The 18,899-nt window shown below is 44.2% G+C and overlaps 2 protein-coding genes across 2 annotated transcripts; one reads left to right on the top strand and one right to left on the bottom strand.

Moving 5' to 3' along the window:
• Nucleotides 1–1,604: 1,604 nt before the first annotated feature.
• On the bottom strand, nucleotides 1,605–12,407 carry LOC125761251 (probable Rho GTPase-activating protein CG5521). The gene is made up of 6 exons (XM_049422203.1): nucleotides 11,810–12,407; nucleotides 10,595–10,705; nucleotides 4,445–9,333; nucleotides 2,957–4,029; nucleotides 2,636–2,865; nucleotides 1,605–2,529 (listed from the first exon to the last, which is right to left on the bottom strand). The coding sequence occupies exons 1-6, from the start codon at nucleotides 11,913–11,915 to the stop codon at nucleotides 2,225–2,227; spliced, it is 6,714 nt and encodes a 2,237-aa protein (XP_049278160.1). The 5' UTR covers nucleotides 11,916–12,407; the 3' UTR covers nucleotides 1,605–2,224.
• Nucleotides 12,408–17,566: 5,159 nt separating this feature from the next.
• Nucleotides 17,567–18,897, top strand: LOC125761285 (serine--tRNA synthetase-like protein Slimp). The gene has a single exon (XM_049422277.1). The coding sequence runs from the start codon at nucleotides 17,611–17,613 to the stop codon at nucleotides 18,889–18,891; it is 1,281 nt and encodes a 426-aa protein (XP_049278234.1). The 5' UTR covers nucleotides 17,567–17,610; the 3' UTR covers nucleotides 18,892–18,897.
• Nucleotides 18,898–18,899: the final 2 nt, after the last annotated feature.

Genomic DNA, 18,899 nt, shown 5'->3' with positions numbered 1-18,899 from the left:
TCTAGTGTTCTGTTTACTGCAATATGAGCTCGTGGTTCGAATGTGCAAAACACGGTTGTATATACTATTAATTTTGTTGTTGCAATTAGTCGATAATTAGGTGTAGCTTGCGGGATGGGTAGCACAGCTGAACGAGAAGATTTATTGTAGTTAAGTGGCATTGCAGTAAGTTGTACTGGAACTATTTTCATACACGATTTTCTTCTACAATTCCGAGTGAATATATGTTTTGTAAGCAAGGCGTGAGCGTTTGTTTTTATGCCAACAATAGCTCACTGCAAATGTTAGTCAGTCGGGCCTATTTTCGATGCACTCGAAGGCTCGATCGTATCGCTGCCATTTAAAATACTGACAATGCGCGAGAGGAGTGCAATATTTAGCAAATTATCACCTGACAAACATACGCTTGCTGCTTCTGTGCTGGTTTCTTTTTCCTTGTCCATATTTTGCTGGCTTGTATCGGTTTGTATGATTTTTTTGTCTACTCACAACAATATCTGTTACTATCTATTAAACTTTTTTTTTATTTGCTGTCTGTCTTTCCTCTCATAGGCGTACAATGGAAACAAAACAAAAAACGCACCCATCAATCACATTTTGATTTGATTTTGTTGTGTTTTGCTAAAAACGATTAGTGATTAAAAAAAAAGAAAATGCGTTTCTAGCTATATGTTTGTTGTTTTTTTTTGGGATGGTATTGTTTGTAGCGAGTCAATCGAATTCTGCACCTTGTGTTGGTTAATGATTCGATGAGCAATTTTACGCATTTTTCAATTACTATTGCGTTAATGTTTGATGATGCTACTTTTATATTTTCCCTTTGAATATCTTGACAGTACAAAATGAATCCATACAAACTTTCATTTCTATGGAGTATGGAAAACGTTTGCGAAACATCTGCCTTCCTATAAACAAATGTACTGTTCAGACAGCACAGAGAACATACACAAAAGCTGTACGTTAACATTTAGAGCTAGTCATTATGCAAACAAACAACAAAAAAACTCACCAGAAATTGCCACCTGTGCGCTCCTCAAATACTAGAGTTATCATTCGATTCGATTCCTTACTATAGTTAACTTAAAGCTACAAAAAAAAACCGTGTGACGTGCGTAAATAACAAAACTCAATACGTTAATGGAGTGTAACTGTGTTGAAACAAATAAAAAAAAACGAACAAAAAAAAGTGAAAATGGTAAAAAAGAAGTCAAATATTATATAGATGCTACTGATAATAATAATAATAATAATAATAATAAAATAGTAACAAATTAATACCTCACAATAATGGTACGCTCTAACAATAATGGACGATTTTCTGAGTGCTGTGTCTGTGTGTGTTTCGTGACTGCTTCGCATTCCCAATTTCCTTTTTTTCCTTTTTGCTTCACCTTTTGATTCCTTCGCTGTTCGTACGCATTCGTTACACAACCGCAATCACCTACCTACCAATGTTTCATTGTTAATAATGTTAATAAATAAATATATAAATGTCTGTATACGTGTCTCTCTCTCTCTTTCTGTCTCTCTTCCCCTCCCTATTAAATCATCTTTGTATCCTTTCCATTCGACGCTTCACGTACGTGAAGCGCTACACGTTCACGGCAAATGGAAAGGATCTATCTAACTACGGCATGTTAAAGCTAATCATTTGTTGCTCTTATACTATCGTTTAACACGAACCCACTGTCGGTTTTTCCGGCAGTCACTTTTGACCACGGTGCGAAAACATGAGTTTGCTGGATAACGTTGGGCCGAAAAGAAAACCCCGGTACCAGCAGCAACCAAAACAAATGGTTTCTAACAAATTTTTTCCCCCGCCTAATCGTAAATCACTTGCCTGGTTGATGTTGTACATCGTTCTTGTCTATCGTTCTTAGCTGCCGGAAAGCTGCTGTTACTTTCCACAAAAACATGCTGTTATTCTGGCCACAATCGTTACATCGTATTGTTGGCTAATGAGCGGCCCGTAACTGGAAGGTAACGACGATCGATCTTCCATTTCGTTTCGATCCTTGCTGCCATTATTGTTGTTAATGTTACAGCTAGCGTTATTCTTATTGTTACCGTGATTATTTCTATCAGTATTGCTAGTCAAAACAGTGACAGTGGTGGTGGTGGTGGTGGTGTTGGCCGTTGCCTTCCCAGCTCGAGAACCCTTTGTTGCCTGTGATCGTTGCAGCAAAGATAGCTCGATTGCGGTAGCCCGAAGCTACCACCAATCTCATTTGATCTTCCGTCCCGGTAGGGTTGGGCTTTCCGGTGGTGTAGTACCGGTTACGCCACCAGGTCCAATCACGGCAGTCGAATTCGACAAACCAACACCGTATCGGTCCACCGTGCTTGATCCACCGGGAGTGATCATACCTCCGCTAGGTTGGTTGCTAACTTTCCCTTTCGGCACTGCCTTGAACGGATGGTGCAGCTTGCGCAGCGGTCTTGGGGACGGTTGATCCAGCGATACGGAAGCAAGCGTTTGCTGTGTTACCTCACGGGCCGTTGCAACCATTTCCGGATGGTGTATCCAGGCTGCAAAGCACATTAAGGAGGGTAAGGAGGAAGGAGTAGTGGAGGGATTTGAAATTAGTCCTATTGCGGTAGACCGGTTTCCATTAATCACGCGCAAAAAACCCACTTTTCGATGGTCCACGGCTGTGGTGATCGATCAGGGCAGCCGCCAACGGTGCCGGTGCATTCGTACCAGCAGCGATCGATGCTCCGGCCGTTCCGCTAGGTCCACCACCTACTTTGCCACCGCTCTGCTGCGCAATCGGACAGAAGATGCGCGCTGTAAAATCTTCGAATGTACTGTTTTCCCGATGGCGCAACGCCACTGTGTCGATGGATCGGTTGCGCTCTTCGTAACTGAAAGAAAATAAGAAACGGACATTTCATTAGTAAAACGATCGTGCTATCTTACTGGGGTTTGTCCTTTAGCAATCATTGCTACACTTACTACTGTTGGTACAGCGAAAGAGAACTTCGCTTTGCCCGACTTGCGTTGATCGCTGATGCTCGCACCAAACTAGCCAAACAAGCACCACCAACAACCATCTCGTCCGACAGTGGACCAAACCATGGTACCTCGGGCTTTTTGTTTACCGTCACCCGAAACAGACCACTCTTCAGCGGATAAATGACGATCAGCACGTCACAAAACTCGGTCGGCAAAATGTCCCGCCGATAGTCACGATTATGTTCACTCCACACGATGTGTACCTCATCATTGCCCAGGTGACGCGTTTTGTTCAATATCGCTTCCGGTGTATCCGATGGCATGCGTGTCGAGACGTGATAGATCACCTCCAGGAACGGGGTCGCATAATAGGGTGCCGTCTGACCACAGCCCTGACGTGGTAGCCCGCCGAGAAAACCATTGTGCGACTCAAGCTCGACCTCCCAGCCAAGCGCCGATACAAACATTTCGTAAGTACTGCTGCCACAAGCGTTCCGCAGAATGCTGCCTTTGTCCTCCTGCCCGTTGGCCACGTAAATCACAGCCATCTTGTGCGTTTCGCGGCACTTTTGATTATCGAGATTGCGCAACTCGCGCAGCAGCTTATCGGTGCGCTGGAGCAGATGTGTTCGTTTGCGCCGTTCCCAACCGGCTAGACCGAGCTGGTTGAAGAGAATGCGCCCGAGTTGGAATGGTTTCGTCGTGGTGGTGGTGTCAGCTGGTGGCTGTTGTTGCTGGTTGCTTTGCATAGCGTTGGCAGCTCTTGTTAAGGTACCTGTTCCTGGTTCGTCTGCGTATGATTGGCCGGGTGAGTAGCTACCGTAACCACTGCTAGACACAAGCGTTGGGTATGATGATGTTCCACCAGACAACGATCGTTCAACATTCAGCAGACCGTTCGTACCGGAGTTTTGGCGTGCTACAGCTTCCGCTTCGATTGTACGTTGGTTTAGAATGATCGAAATAGTTTGCCCTTCCAGGCCAGCTCCCAACGGACTTGGTCCGGCTGTGTTCAACGGTATTTCTGAACTGTCCAAACATTCCGGGCTGGTATAGCCGATGTATTGCAATAGCTGAGGAATGGATAAACAATACAGCATTAAATTAAATGAAAAGTAATACATCTAAAACATTATAACGGACAATGGAAATCCTTGGAGATTTATCAGGGTTTTGGGCGTCTTTTTTAATCGTAAAGTAATTCTCTGTCTCTCTTCTTGTCTTTTAACGACCTTACAGGGTCACGCCGGCCATTTCTGGCTTACTAGACTTATTTTTACCACGTAGCCGGATAGTCAATCCTTGCTACGGGGGGACGGTCAGGATGGGATTTGAACCCCGTCCTGCCGTGTGCATCGGCGCCGTTTATCACATGCACCACCGGGTCGCCTCGGTGGAAGTAAAGTAATTATTAATACAAATTAAAAGGAAGGTATTGTACCTCATTAAAAGGAATAATCAATAATCAAACATTTCCCTTTTACTTACGTCGTCCAGTTGATCCAAATCTGGCGCCAAATCCTTTGCAACCGGCAGCTGATGCACCGGCCGATGGCGCAGAGTGTGCCGCGGACCATGCGACATCGGCAATCCAATAGCGGTGGACATTAGCGGATCGATCGAGGTACTACCGCTGGCAAAATGTCTTCCCGCCACGCTATTACTTCCCGCCAACTGACCAGATCCCGTGGGTAATGTTGAGTAGGCGTAGTGCCGCGAAACAGGCGCTGAACTTTGGAATGTTGCATTTCGTTCGTAATCGACCGGTCCCGCCGATGGAACGGATAGCGATGGTTCTTGATACAGTATCGAGGCATCCCAGCACGCTTTCCCGTTCAGATCACGAAGCAGCAAACGAACCTGTCGGTTTGCGGTGAGCAATCCGGCGGTAGCACCACCACCGGGTAGCTTTAACGCAGGCAGTTCAATAAAGCTTGCCACCAGTTCCGGACTTAGCATGAGCAGTTGTAAATTGGGCGAAGCTAAGACATGCTCCATCGCATCGACGCGTGCACCCGCAATGGAGTTTTCACGCTGCAACGTTGCAACGGACGGACCCGTACCGGTGCTCGGATGAACGGGTACCGTGCCGACCGATACGCTCATCAAATCATCCTGCTCATCTACCAACGAACTGAGCCGCGTTGCGCCGATACCCATCGGGAAGTGTCCGAGATTGGTGATGAGATGCATTGCGACCGTTTTAGCGCACAACCGAATCGCCGACTGACAGCTGGCGATGGATTCGGATGTTTGATATGGTCCGGACTCACCCATACCGCTCTCCCGCACATCGTCGACCACAATGGTCGAGTCAAAATCTTCGTCGGTGGTAAACAGCTTAATGCGTTCGCCATTCTGCAGTCCGGTGGCTATTTTGTACAGTATGCGAAACACGATCAGTATAAGCGGCTCCGTCGAATCGTGATGCTTTGGTTGTTGTAGTGTGCGAACCGAGAAGGACATGCAAAGCTCACCGAGTGTCAACAGCAGTGAAGTTAGAACCGTTTTATCCGATTCTTTCGGATGCGGCACATTGTGAATGTCCAGCGAGAGACACACCGTGTCGATGATCAGCTGCGGCAGACGCTCGATCTGTTCGATCCGTGCCCCCTGTTCGGCACAAAGTTTCAACGTTTCCGACGCTAGACGGGCGATTGTGTGATGCTTAAATTGGAGCGCCTGTAGAATGACCTGAAATGCTTCGCGGATCCGCGGATTGACGCTGTGCGTTACAGATTCACGGCGCGAACCAGTTTCGCTGCTATGGTGGGGAACTTTTAGTTTAAATGCAACCTCACCGTCACCAGCCTGCTGGCCGCTTGGGTTAGTTAGGTTCTGCAGTATCCACTGGCCGAGCGAGGCGATTGCAATACAGCGCGCTTTTGCTGTCGGTTCACGGCGTGCACAGCGCAATACAACATTCAGCACGTGCTCTTGTAGATCGGGACATTCCATCAGATCGATGTGTGGCTCGGACGGTTGCAATACGGGCCCTGGGAGGGAAGTTCGGGGAAAACACAGTAGCGATCCAAGCAAACCGGCCACATGGGCACGTGGAGCATGAGGGCCTGTTTCCGAGGATGTGAGCACTACGGTTGCTGCATGGACCAGATCAAGCAGCAGAAGCGTATGTCCCGGAAGCAACAGGCTCAAAAATCTTGGCCCACCTAAATAACGTAGCGCAGTGTAGGCCATTGCACGATCCTCCCCGGTCAGTGCTTGATGCAGCGCATGATAGAACAGTGGCAGCTGATGATTGCCCAAACTGGCACCACTTTGTACGATCGTGCACAACAGCTGCATCGCGTACAGTTTACCTTGCGCGTACTGCGCATCGAGAGCGAGCGCACCGTAGCACCACGGGGCCACTAGTGCAACGGGCGGTACCAAATTCGTACTGGCGGACGGTAGTGTAGCAGACGATGAATGTCCGCTTCCATCAAGTGAAATGCCTTGGTTCATGCGGATCTTGATCAAACTTTCCGTCATGCTGACCAAATACTGATACACCTGAGCGTGCAGCTTCGGATTAAGGATCTTGTTCACGTCCCCGAGTGCACCGAGCATGCGGCGCCACATCACGGCCGCTACATCCGGCAGCCAACCCTTGGCCGTGCCGCCAGCCAAAATCGATCGCCGATCGGCCGTCGTTGCCATCGATGAAGAGGAACCACCGAACGACTGGGGATCATCCTGCGTATCAATGCTGGAACTGTCAGCAGTAAGCGCATCCGCTATCTGCATCGGAGAGTCTTTGATCGATCCACTCTCAATACCGCTCGATGCCGTCGGTGATGGACTGCGCGATCCACCACCAGTTTCACAACTCGTTCCAACACGATGATGCCGGTAACCGTCATCATCCGAGTGATCTTTTTTCGCCGATCCACCCGCGCCAGGTGGTCGAACGGAATCGAGCGATACGGCACGGCGCAGAACGCTACCAGCCCCAGATCCTCCGTGCCCTTCACTACCGAGCGGTATCACTTCGGTACATTCGGAAAACGAAGCCATTTCCAGATTTTCGCTGCTAATGCTTAGGAATGTCGATGTGTTGGAGAGCAACCGGGAAAAGGAATGATCAGCACCGTGATGATGTTGATCTGCTGCGACAGTTTGCTCTCGCGCATTGCTTCCCATCGTTAGGCCAAGTCCGGCAATGCGCAAACGACGCCGGGCACGTGATTTACGGAACGGAGCAGACAAAAGACTTCCCTCGCTGTAGCTTCGATTCAGTGACGGTGTGCCCGGTATGCTGCGGGGGTTCCCCATCCGCATACCTCCTCCTCCTCCTCCGGTAGTGGACGTAATGGTTGATGTTGTCGTGACCGTTAATGGACCACCGGAACCATTAGTTAATCGATCATTGCCGCCACCATTGAGGTTGCCACGCATGAGTGTTGTAGTAGCACCACCATCGGAAGGTACCGAAGCGACCACATTACTTCCATTCGTAAACGTTATATCATGCATCGCGGTACCATGCCTGTCGGAACTGTTCACTCCACTTCCGATTCCATCCCTTCCCATCACGGAACGACCGCTCTCGCTTGCGGTCCAATTGGACGGTGTTCCACGCTTTCGTTTACCTTTCTGCTCTGCCAACCGATCCAGCGGCAGATCGGAAAGGTTTATATTGTAAACTTGGCGGGCAAGGACGCGCGTTAGCGTCTGCATCGTTTTATCCCACTCGACGATCAGTTCCTCACGGTGCGTTAAAGACGATAGCACCTTTAGAAAGCGATCCCACAGTCCTGCGTTGACCGGAACGTTCGTATGGGCACGGATCCACGTAACAATCAGCGTCTGAAAGATCGGTTGCGCCAACCTTCCACCGAGATTGTTCTTCTTCGCATTCGGAGGCGAATTTTGCAGAATCACGGAAGTGACCTGAAGCAGTACGAGCAACAGTTGCTCCCACGTTTTCGCTTCCATGCGCGTCTTCATGACCATCGTGCGGTAAATGTTTAGCACACGCTTACAAATATCGGTCTGCTCGTCGAGCGGCGTTGCGTACCCGTCCGCGTTGGTTTTGGATTGAAAGTGCAAATTCAAATGTGCCGTATTGACCATAAACACGTTTACCGCGTTTGTTACGAACACCTGCAGCACATTCTGCAAACCGGCCCGTATAGAACCATTCTCCTTGGTCATCATCATTGCACCCAGGTAGGAATCGGTACGCAACCGTTGGCTACCGGGTCGACTATTGCTGGCGGTTGGGGAAATCGTCTCCAGCCCTGGTGGTCCGAGCACGGCGCCACCACCACCACCACCGGGCGATCCTCCTCCTCCAACGGGTAAAGCTTCCAGATCCGGTTCCAACAGAAACGGTGGCGGTGGTATGCTGCTCATCCAGTCGCGATACACGGAGATGGCGATACGCATCGCTTCAATCTGCGACTTGGAGGTGAAGGCCATCAGGAAAGCCTGCCGGTAGATTTCGTGCACAAAGTTAACCGTCTCCCGGCTCGAGTACAGTACGTCCCGCACTAGCTGCGTTTGTGTGTAACCCATGTGGCGCAAATTGGACAGCAAACTGGCATGATCTAACGAACCACCACCGGCTCCCGCACTCGGTTCGTCCTCAATCGAAAGAATCTGCTCCAACTTGCTGTTTACGTGCCGCTCGTGCGTATACTTCGCAATCCATATGATGAGCACCACGACGCACGAGCTCATCACCTCTTCGCGCTTCGAAACGCTCCGGATGACGGGTAGATCGAGCTTCGGCTCGTACACCGACGTGCTGTAGTCGAACGAGGGACAAAACACGGGCAGGTACTGTTCGCGGAACTTTGTCAGCAAAAAGTTAAACGTTCGTATGTGCCGCTGGGGACTGTTGTCGCGCCATTTCAAACACCCGCAGGACTGCACCATGCAGTCGAGCAGAATTTCTAGCCCATCGCGTGGATCCGGTGCCGCCGTCCGTTCGCTCGAGCTCGGTGGAATGAGCGGTTGTATTTCGGGCGACTTTACCGGATGGGTGGCCGTCGTATCGTGGAACACGGACCCACCGAGTTCACCTTTTAGGTTCGGGTGGTTCAGCAAATCCGTAGCGATAAACTCACTGTCGGATGGAACGGCCGGTGCATTTTTGCCACGCTGCGGTACCGACAGTCCGGGGACGAGCTCGGTAAACATTCCATGCACGAAGGGCGGTGCATTGTCACCGAGGGCCTGATACCAGAGGAGGAAATATTTCACACCCTCACGCCGTAGCTTTACGCTGTTGCCGTAGTGCAGTAACTTTGCAAGGATGCGCCCGAGCGAATGACACTGCCATCGGCGCTGGACCAACTCTGGCAGCAGACATAGTATTTTGCTCAGCAGCCACAACGATCCGTCCAATTCTTCCCGATGAGTTTTATGTACTAATTAAGGATCAGGGATAGGTAAAGAGAGAGAGAACTAATTAACAAACTTTCGAATGAAAGTGTTTTAATAAATAAACAAAAACAAACGAACACATTTCAGCATATTTCTACTTCAAATAGCTGCGTAAATTGTTTAATAATGTTAAACAAAGCCATCAAGAAAAACAATTGTAGTTACAAGATAACTGTTAGAAATGACCGTCATGAAGTTAAATTACGTTATATTAGCTGTAGTACTTATTATAACCAGGCAAAATGCTTATAATGGCAAACAAGATGAATTTATTGTTGTATGAAAATATGTTTTTATGAATATTGATAATAACGTGCATATAAAATCATATCCTTCTTAACATATCTCTCTCTCTTCTTGGCTTTTAACGACCTTACAGGTCACGCCGGCCATTTCTGGCTTACTAGACTTATTTTTACCACGTAGCCGGATAGTCAGTCCTTGCTACGGGGGGACGGTCCGGATGGGATTTGAACCCGGTCCGGCCGGTGTGGACTGGCGCCGTTTATCACATGCACCATCGGGCCGCCCCTTCTTAACATATATAAGACATAAAAAAAACATATGAAGCATGTATTAACAAATGAAACATGCAAACAAACGTTTTCTACTAATCATTAACAGTGGCAAGCAACACTAAGAATTTAGCAGCGAACTCCCAAAACACAGCGTGTTCCGTCCACTTACCGATGTGAAAGGATAGTTCTGGTAGAGATACATAATACATCATACATCGCATTTGCGAAGTGCACCAACATCACATTTTTGGCAATAATTTCAGGAATGGTCAAATTTTGTGGTTTTTTGTTGCCGGAATTTGGTAGTGTATAAAGATTGTACAACATTTAACGTGCATCGGACGTGGTCACATTTGTCATTCATTCATTCAACAGTAAAGTGTAGTGATGATTAGTACAAAAGTATTTTTTGTTTTGATTTTTTGTTTTGCAGGATGCGCAGACGACATAAAGAAAAGGGAAACGACAAAAAAGAAAGATGGAAGGGAACAGAACAGATAAAAGGTTTAAATCCTATCCTATTGCTCCTATACGTTGCCATAGTAGCAGCGTGGGTTTTTTTCATTTCTTTTTTTATGGGTTTGGTGACATTCCAACAGTGTATGCTAATATGTGTGGAGAGCTCCAAATTTGGCGAAACAACCCGGTGGGTGTTTGCCGTTTGTTTGAGATGGCCCGAACTGGAAGTGGTCATGTAACCCCGCCGTGACCATGAACCAACACTTACCACGCTGCTTCAGATTCGCCTCGGCCTGTACGAAAGTGTCGTAAAGGATGTAGTAGACGTGACTGTAGTTAGCTTCGAACAGATTTTTTGCCTCATCGCTGTCCACGTGTTCTGCAAATATAAATGAAAGAAAACAAGAGATCCAATATAGAGACAATAAAACAGACAAACCAAAATGATCGTTCCGTGATCGGTACGCAAAAGGGGACATTCGGTTTGTGTTGCATATTAAACAGCAAATGGATGGGTTCGAATGGACGCGGAACAGTAGTTGTTGGTCGTTTTGGTTCTCTCTCAAGGGTGGTATTTCTTTGCATTCCACCAGTGGGTGTGTGTGTGTGTGTTTGCGTGTGCATGTATCGTCATGGTGAGGGCGATGTTTGATGCTAACATTAGCAAGTATCGGGATCACTTCTGTACCATCAAACGATGATCAAACAATGGATCAACTTTTCACATCCCATACATATGCTAGTTCGTCTGCGTACGTTGCTGCGAACCATGAACTTGTGGTAAATGGATTGTTTACGTTTTTTATCGTCGCTCTCGCGATCTTTGCGCTCTTTGTGCTCTCGCAACAGCCGCAACTCTGCACGCTACAATAAACATGCGAACCATTTTTCTTCTCACAGCTGCTGCAGCAGTTTTTTGTGTGATGCTCGTTTCTATTGCTTTTACTACCATCCTCCGTTCGCATCTACGGTAGAGGTTGTATCGCTCTACATTGGTCTGTGTTGTACATCGTCGCGCTCGCCTTCCCCCACCTCCACTCCACTGGGGCACTATCCACATCCACCAACGCAAGCATGAAAATCTAATTGTTTAGCAACGTGTGCGTACTGTGGAGCAATCGTCGATTGGTATGCACACACTCCAGGAACGGGATAGGTTCATATGTTTCACCTCATTGCCCGTGACTCGTCAGCACCAGCGGCTAGCAGGCCCAGAACATGCATGCACAGGTATGGGGGCGCGTTTGGGAAGTTTGAAAACATCGCATACAGGTGTGATTCATGTCCACTTTCCTCGTTGCTCCATCATCAACTCCAGCGCCTGCTGGCGACGTGTACCACCGACCGAGATATGTAAATTAACCAACAACATTCGCCGTCGTCAAGCCTACCCGTGCAGGAATCGACCAACCAACCAATGCTTGCTGTGTTTCTGCATCCTAGGAGATTGATAGCTTATATTTCGATAGATTCCCGAGCTTACCGAGTATAGTTTTCAGATGTCGCAGACGGGCAGCGGAATCTTTCTTGCTGTCTTGTATTTTTTGGGTCGACTTTTTCAAATCGATATTGGCCTTTTTGGTGAACATGTCGAACTTTCCACTGGTTTGCTGTAGCACTAGACCATTTAAACACCCGATACGACGGAAGGTTGAACAGCAATCGTCACAATATATACACTAGTCACTACACTACACAATGCACATCGAGCGGATTAGCACATTCAATACGCTAGCAGAGCGACCGAGAAAACAAAAACAAATCCTCCATGGTGGTGAAAACGGAACACGGCCAACCAGCTGCAAGCGCTTTGGATAGTTTTACACCACATGCATTGCGGGCCAGTTTGCTTTGCGCGGTACACGCCTAGCAATTTCGCGAAACCAAATTATGGTAAAACATATGAAAACACCAATTCACGAAGTACAAACATACACGCACGAGAGCTACGTTGTTGCGGCCGAGCTGCTTTTCCAAAAAATTAGTGTTTCGTTCCTCTTGGCTACATCATCGTAATGACGTGCTATACTCCCTGGTTGGTTGCTTGGCGCTGCCAGTCGATATGACAGTTGTGGGTTGTTTTAATGATGGGAGGAATTGTTTGAAAAATGTGTAGAAATTCGTCGATTTTTTGCATGTTTCATCAATGGAGATCAATTTTGAAACGAACTCGTGCATCATTAGTTACATTTTTGATAAAAGAAACAAACAAAGGATATAGAAATGCGAAATTTATGTTCCATAATGAAGTAAATAATAAATAAATGACACAACAAATGGTCCTTGAGGGCAACCAGTGTTTAGCCGGTTGCATAAACAAAACGTTCTATTGAAGGTGGCGATGTAAACATTATCAGATGTTGGCGATTCCAGTTCGCGATTGACAGTCAAAGCGACAACACGCGAGAAGATAGTGCAGAACAAAGTGAAAAAAAAAGAGGGAAAGTGGCAATGGCGCCGAATCAATGTGCTACCTTTAGGGTAGAATTTGACAAATTAAAGAAAAAACCCAGCAAGGGAGAAGTGATGAGTTTCCTCACAGAGGAACTAAAGTTGGATCCGCAAAAGTTGGTAAAAGTCCAACTGATGAACACCGCCATGACGGCGGTCATAGAAATGAAGACCGCGTGCGAAGCACGACAATTCGTGGAATTCCACGACGGCAAACACAGCCTTATGTGTGACGGTGAGGAAGTAAAAATTCCAATCCGATTGGACGACAACTCCAAAGTTGTAAAAATAATGGATTGTTCATCGAACATATCCAACAACGATATCAGTGTACTCTTGGCCAAATATGGCAAGGTACAAGAGGTCAAGGACCTGTACTGGGAAAGCCCCTCGCCTTTTGCGGGAATTAAAGATGGAAACCGTGCAGCAATAATGCAGGTTGAAGTACGCATCCCGTCCTTTGTTTCGATCAAAGGGGAAAGAGTCAAAGTCAGCTATAAGGGACAAGAGGCAACATGCCAATACTGTGATAAGCAGGTCCACTACGGGGTTACTTGCACCCAAAATCGCAAGAATAATGCTAGCAAAGCAACTGTGAATAACAGATTATTCGCGGAGGTAGTACGGGATGCTACGGTCGCAGTGACAAAGAAAGTAGACAGAAGTGAGGAAATAGAAAAGCAAACCGTGAACAAAATGGCGGCCCCAAAGTCTACTGGAACAAAGCTCCAGAGAATGGACTATGATAAAGAACACATCAGCAAGATGAATGCTTGTGGAAAAAGAGTAGGCTCGGATAGTAACAGCTCGTCCGATAATGAAACAAGTGAACAAAAAAAACGATTTCACAACCAAAAAGAATAGAAAAATAAATCACCACACAAATACTAGAAAGAACTTGCATTATACACGGTTAATAAAAAAAAAAAAAAAAAAATACTGTTAAAATAAGATGACAGAAAACATCTCCATTCTACAATCTAATATTACGAGTGTAAAAAAAAACAAAGAAGAATTACAAAGAATTCTAAACGCCCAAAATATCACAGTAGCTTGTATCATGGAAACATGGCTAGATAACACATCCATAAAAAAGGCGAATATAACAAATTACAACACAGTAACAAGCAATAGAGAAGATGGATATGGTGGAACTGCCATATATATTAGAAAGGACATAACGTACAAAGTAATAAACAGATTCCATTATGATGAGGAAATACAGATCACAGAGATAGTAATATCAAAAAACAATTTTCATATAATAGCAATATATGCAGCGCCCAACACAGATATACTAAAGTTGAAAGCAATGATAGTAAAAATATTAAATGATCCAATATACTGTAAAAAAGTGATCATATCAGCTGACTTAAACTGCCATCATTCGGCTTGGGGAAACCCATATGATGACAGAAAAGGAAAAATACTCTTAGAAGAAATAGAAGACACGAAATTCGTCATGTTACATAACAATGAAATAACATTCGTTCCAACAGATAACACAAAAAGATGCACGGCAATTGACATTACCATAATAACAGAAGATCTAATAGGGAAATGTGTGAGAGAAGTATTACAACACCACATGGGAGCCTCAAATCACAAAACAATAATAACACGAATCCAAGAAAAAGTTTGTGTCAGACATAAAAAAATTTTAAACAAAAGTAAAATACTTAAAGATATTAGTAACATGAACATTACTAACAACACTACTCCGGGTGACATATGCAGAAATATAAATAGAACTATTAAAAAAAACAGTAGGATTTCAAAAAAACAACCCCGCATATGGTGGAATATTGATACAGAAAAAGCATGGAAGGAAAAAAACCAAAAGAGAAAGGTATATAATGAAAAAAGAACAATTCAAAATGAAATAGCATACAAAAAAGCATTAGCTAAATTCAGGATACAAAAAAGAATTAATAAAATCAAGAGATACGAAGAAAAGCTAGAACAAATAGACAGGAATACTAACACTACTGAATTATGGAGTTTAATGAGAAGAATAGAAGGAAAAGAAAATAGCAAAGCAGCAAATATTATCGAAACTAGTATAGAAGCAGCGAAGGAATTTCTGAAGAACAATTTCCCAAAAAACTCCAAAAGGAACCAAAACAGATATAGAAACATACCTACACCAGAAGATATCTTAAATGAAACAAACTGGCAGAAAATTATTATGAAAAAGAAAAATACAGCACCAGGTGTAGACAATATTTCTTATGAAATTTTAAAAAACCTTAACCAAGAGGCCACAAAAATATTAATCAATGAGGCAAATGAAATGTGGAAAAGGGGCAAAATAAAAAAAAAATACAAAAGGATGAAAGTTATAGCAATCTCCAAGCCAGGAAAAGATCCCTGCATGGTTATAAATTATAGACCAATAGTGCTAGAACTAACACAAACAAAAGTTATAAATACGGCAGTATTAAAAAAATTACAAAACCAATGTGAAACAAAGGAAATCATTCCAAAAACATCTTTAGGATTCCGAGCAAATCACTCAATTAATCAGTGTGTAAATTTCTTAGTTAATGAGGTAAACCACAACAGAAGAAGAAAAAAATTAACAGGAATCATATTTGTCGATCTGGCCAGTGCCTATAACAACGTTAAAACAGAAACTCTGATTAAAATTCTAGAAGAAAGTGAAATATCTTTAGACATCATAAGATGGATAGCGGAGTTCTTGAACAATCGCACCATCGAAATAACAACTGAGAATAAGACGATAAAAAAGCTAGTGTCGGACAGCCTCCCCCAAGGGGATGTACTATCCCCAACACTTTTCAATATATACACAAAACAATTCCATGAGAAAAATAATTCAACACAGCCACACATAATCCAATACGCAGATGATTTCATGATCATACACCAAGCTAGTACCGCCGCAGAGTTACAAACGAAATTACAAAGATCACTAAACAGTTTCAAAGAGGAAGCAAACAAACTTCATTTACCTATGAACACAGACAAAACCAAATTTATGATATTTGGGAAAGCGTCACAACCTTTTGCTCTACGAATTGATAACAATGAAATAGAAAGGGTTACCATTTACAAGTATCTGGGGACATGGATAGACGGAAACCTTAAGTTCAAAAAGCAAATAGACGAACTGAAAAACAAAGCTAGGAAAAGACTGAATGTAATAAGATGCATTTGCAACAAGAACAACAAACTAAACCCAAAAAAAACCATAACAATACATAGATCTATAGTAAGAGGAATTTTGGAACAAGGAGCATCATATATTGGAAATGCAATCAAAAGCTTAAGAAAATCCTTACAAACAATATCAAATCAATCGCTGAGAAAAATTACGGGCTGTACTAAAACAACACCAACTAATTCATTAATGGCCATAGCAGCAGAAGTACCATTACATATTAGATGTAAATATTTAGCCACAAAGGAAGTGATTAAAACGATAGCGTACTCAAAAATACACCGTGATCAAATGTTGAACATTAGAGGTAACATCACAGACATGAAAAAAACATATTTTGAAAAAATTTATTCGGAAAACAAGGAGATGTTTGAAAAAATGGTGAACATAAAAGTAAACACAATCAGTAAAAGAATACATATAGATTGCGAAACAAAGGAAAACATAAAAAAAAATATGCCACATGGCAAAATAATACTCAAACATAAATATGAAGAGGAAATCAAAAAGATATCAACAATCAAACCCATTATATATACTGATGGGAGTAGGATAGAGAACAACTGTGGAATAGGAATTTTCATCAAACAGCACGACAAACCAAAGCAATATATAGCATCCAAATTTAAATTAGAAAACGCAGTACCAATAACCTCAGTTGAGATCACAGCCATACAAAAAGCACTAGAGCTAGCAATGGAGCAAAACATAAGAAACCCAACAATTTTCACGGACAGTCAAGCAGCATGCCACATAATTAAGAATGCTCAGGAAAATGCTTACATAGATGAAAATATGCTGAAAATATTAACAAATAGTGAAAAGATAAATGCAGAGATTAAATGGTTACCGGCACATGTAAACATAGAAGGCAATGAGAAAGCGGATGAGCTAGCTAAGAAAGGAACCGTCTCCCAAAATATAATTAAAAACAAACTCAGCATCGCTGATACAACAACTATAATCAAAAGGAAAATGTTCAAAGAGGCGAAAGAATGGTACACAAACGAGTGCGAAAACAAAGGAAAAAAGTTTGAAGAATTCCAAAAAGAATTCACTACGGCACCATGGTACGAGCATATCACACTCACAGCACACGAAGTTAAAACAATGAACAAAATTTTAACCGGCCATGATTTATCGAAATACTGGCTATCAGTTATGAAAATTGAGGAAAACGGAAGCTGCCAAACATGTAATGCACCGGACACCGGACGCCACAAAATATTCTACTGCAAAAAATATAAGAACATACGAGACAACAACCCATCCATTTCCTGGGAAAAGTTTAAAACAAATTGGAAGGAGAGATCTGGAAACACCATCAAAAAAATCATCAAATTCATGAACGAAGTGAACATAGAAATCTAAATACATAACAGTGAAAAGATGTCAACTCTAAAATATAAACACACAGACGGCCGTCAACATCATTCAACAAACAACAAACCAGCAAAATAATAATCCCGAACCAAGGCAGATGACTCTTGATAGTCGAAGTCCGAATAGAGAAAGTAAGCCTCTGAATGTGGGAGTTTTAGACAGGAGTCAAGACAACCATAGGAGGATACAATCTTTCTCGCTAAAAGAAGAAGAAGAAGATGTTGGCGATTAGCTAATGTTTTGCACAATACCTTCTACTCACAAACATGTTAAAGTTGTGCACAATACCAAAAACAAATGGAAGATTGTTCTCCTCAGCGCTCTACTTAACCGGTGATAAGGCACGGGAACAGTTTGCAGTGCTAGTGCCATACCTCGACTTCAAGCACAAACTGGGTGATTTTGAACGATTGAAACGAAACGTCCGTCTCCGCAAGCATCCACTAGATTGCGACAATCTCATACACCAATGGGAACTGTATCGAGACGTGGAAAAGCGCAAGAAAGACATAGAACAGTGCCGTGTAGACCTTCAGAAACGAATCCAGCAGTCGATATGCAAAGAGGAACAGCAGCAGCTCAAATCACGAGCCATTCTAGCACGCGATGATTTAAAAATGCTCAAAGAGCAAAGCTACAAAGTGGCCGACGCATTTATTGCCCAAAATTTCCTCTCCATCCCAAACGATCTGCACGAACGCACTCCGGAAGAAGGGTTTAAATGTTTGCATGAAAAATCAGCTCCTGCTGAGATTAGACGAACTTCTAGCTGCAATCAAATTGAGGAACAATTGGAAGAATTTAGCCCAACATGTTTATATATGACGGGAGATGCGGCCTGGATGGATCTACGCTTACCAATGCTTTGTAGCGAAATGTTTCGCCAAAATAATTGCATCCTTTTCTGCAATCCGGATTTCGTGCGAAGTTTTCTGGTTGAGGCGGCCATGGTGAGTAAGGAAACACTGTTTCTTGTACGGGAAGACAATGAACCAGAGGACAAGGTGAATCTACTGCATCTTTGTGGCGGCGGATCTTTGCTAAGCTTCTTGGGATACTTTACCAAACTGTCGGTGTTTCCTTCTGCCCTGCCTTTACGGCTTGTCGCTAGCGGTAAGCGCTACCATTTCCAACGTGCTCAATCGAATGAAGTGCACGTGTTTGGTGCATGTAAAACGGCTCAGGAAGCGGAGAGTATGTTTGACGACATGCTGCAGATTTATAAACAATTCTACGATCAGCTACCCATCGGTTATCGGATTGTACAGGTGGCGGCACCCGACCTTCGACCGATCGAAGCGATGCGCGCTGATGTGGAAGTGTTTGATGGCCGGAATCAGAGATACGTAAAGGTTGCCGAGCTAGGATACTTTACGGATTTTCTCAGCAAACGAATAGCGTTTATCTACCACGAGGGCAAGATGCAACACTTTCCACACGTGGTAGCAGGCACCGCTTTGAGCACGGTCGAGTTGATTAAGCTTTTCCTTAGCAACGGTATAGCGCTGGATGATTTACCAATGATCAACACATTCGAAGAGAAATAAACTGCTAA

This window comes from Anopheles funestus, chromosome 2RL, assembly GCF_943734845.2.
Source record: "Anopheles funestus chromosome 2RL, idAnoFuneDA-416_04, whole genome shotgun sequence".
NCBI lineage: Eukaryota > Metazoa > Arthropoda > Insecta > Diptera > Culicidae > Anopheles > Anopheles funestus.
Note: the sequence above shows the minus strand (reverse complement) of the source record. Positions and strands in the feature narration are given on the sequence as shown.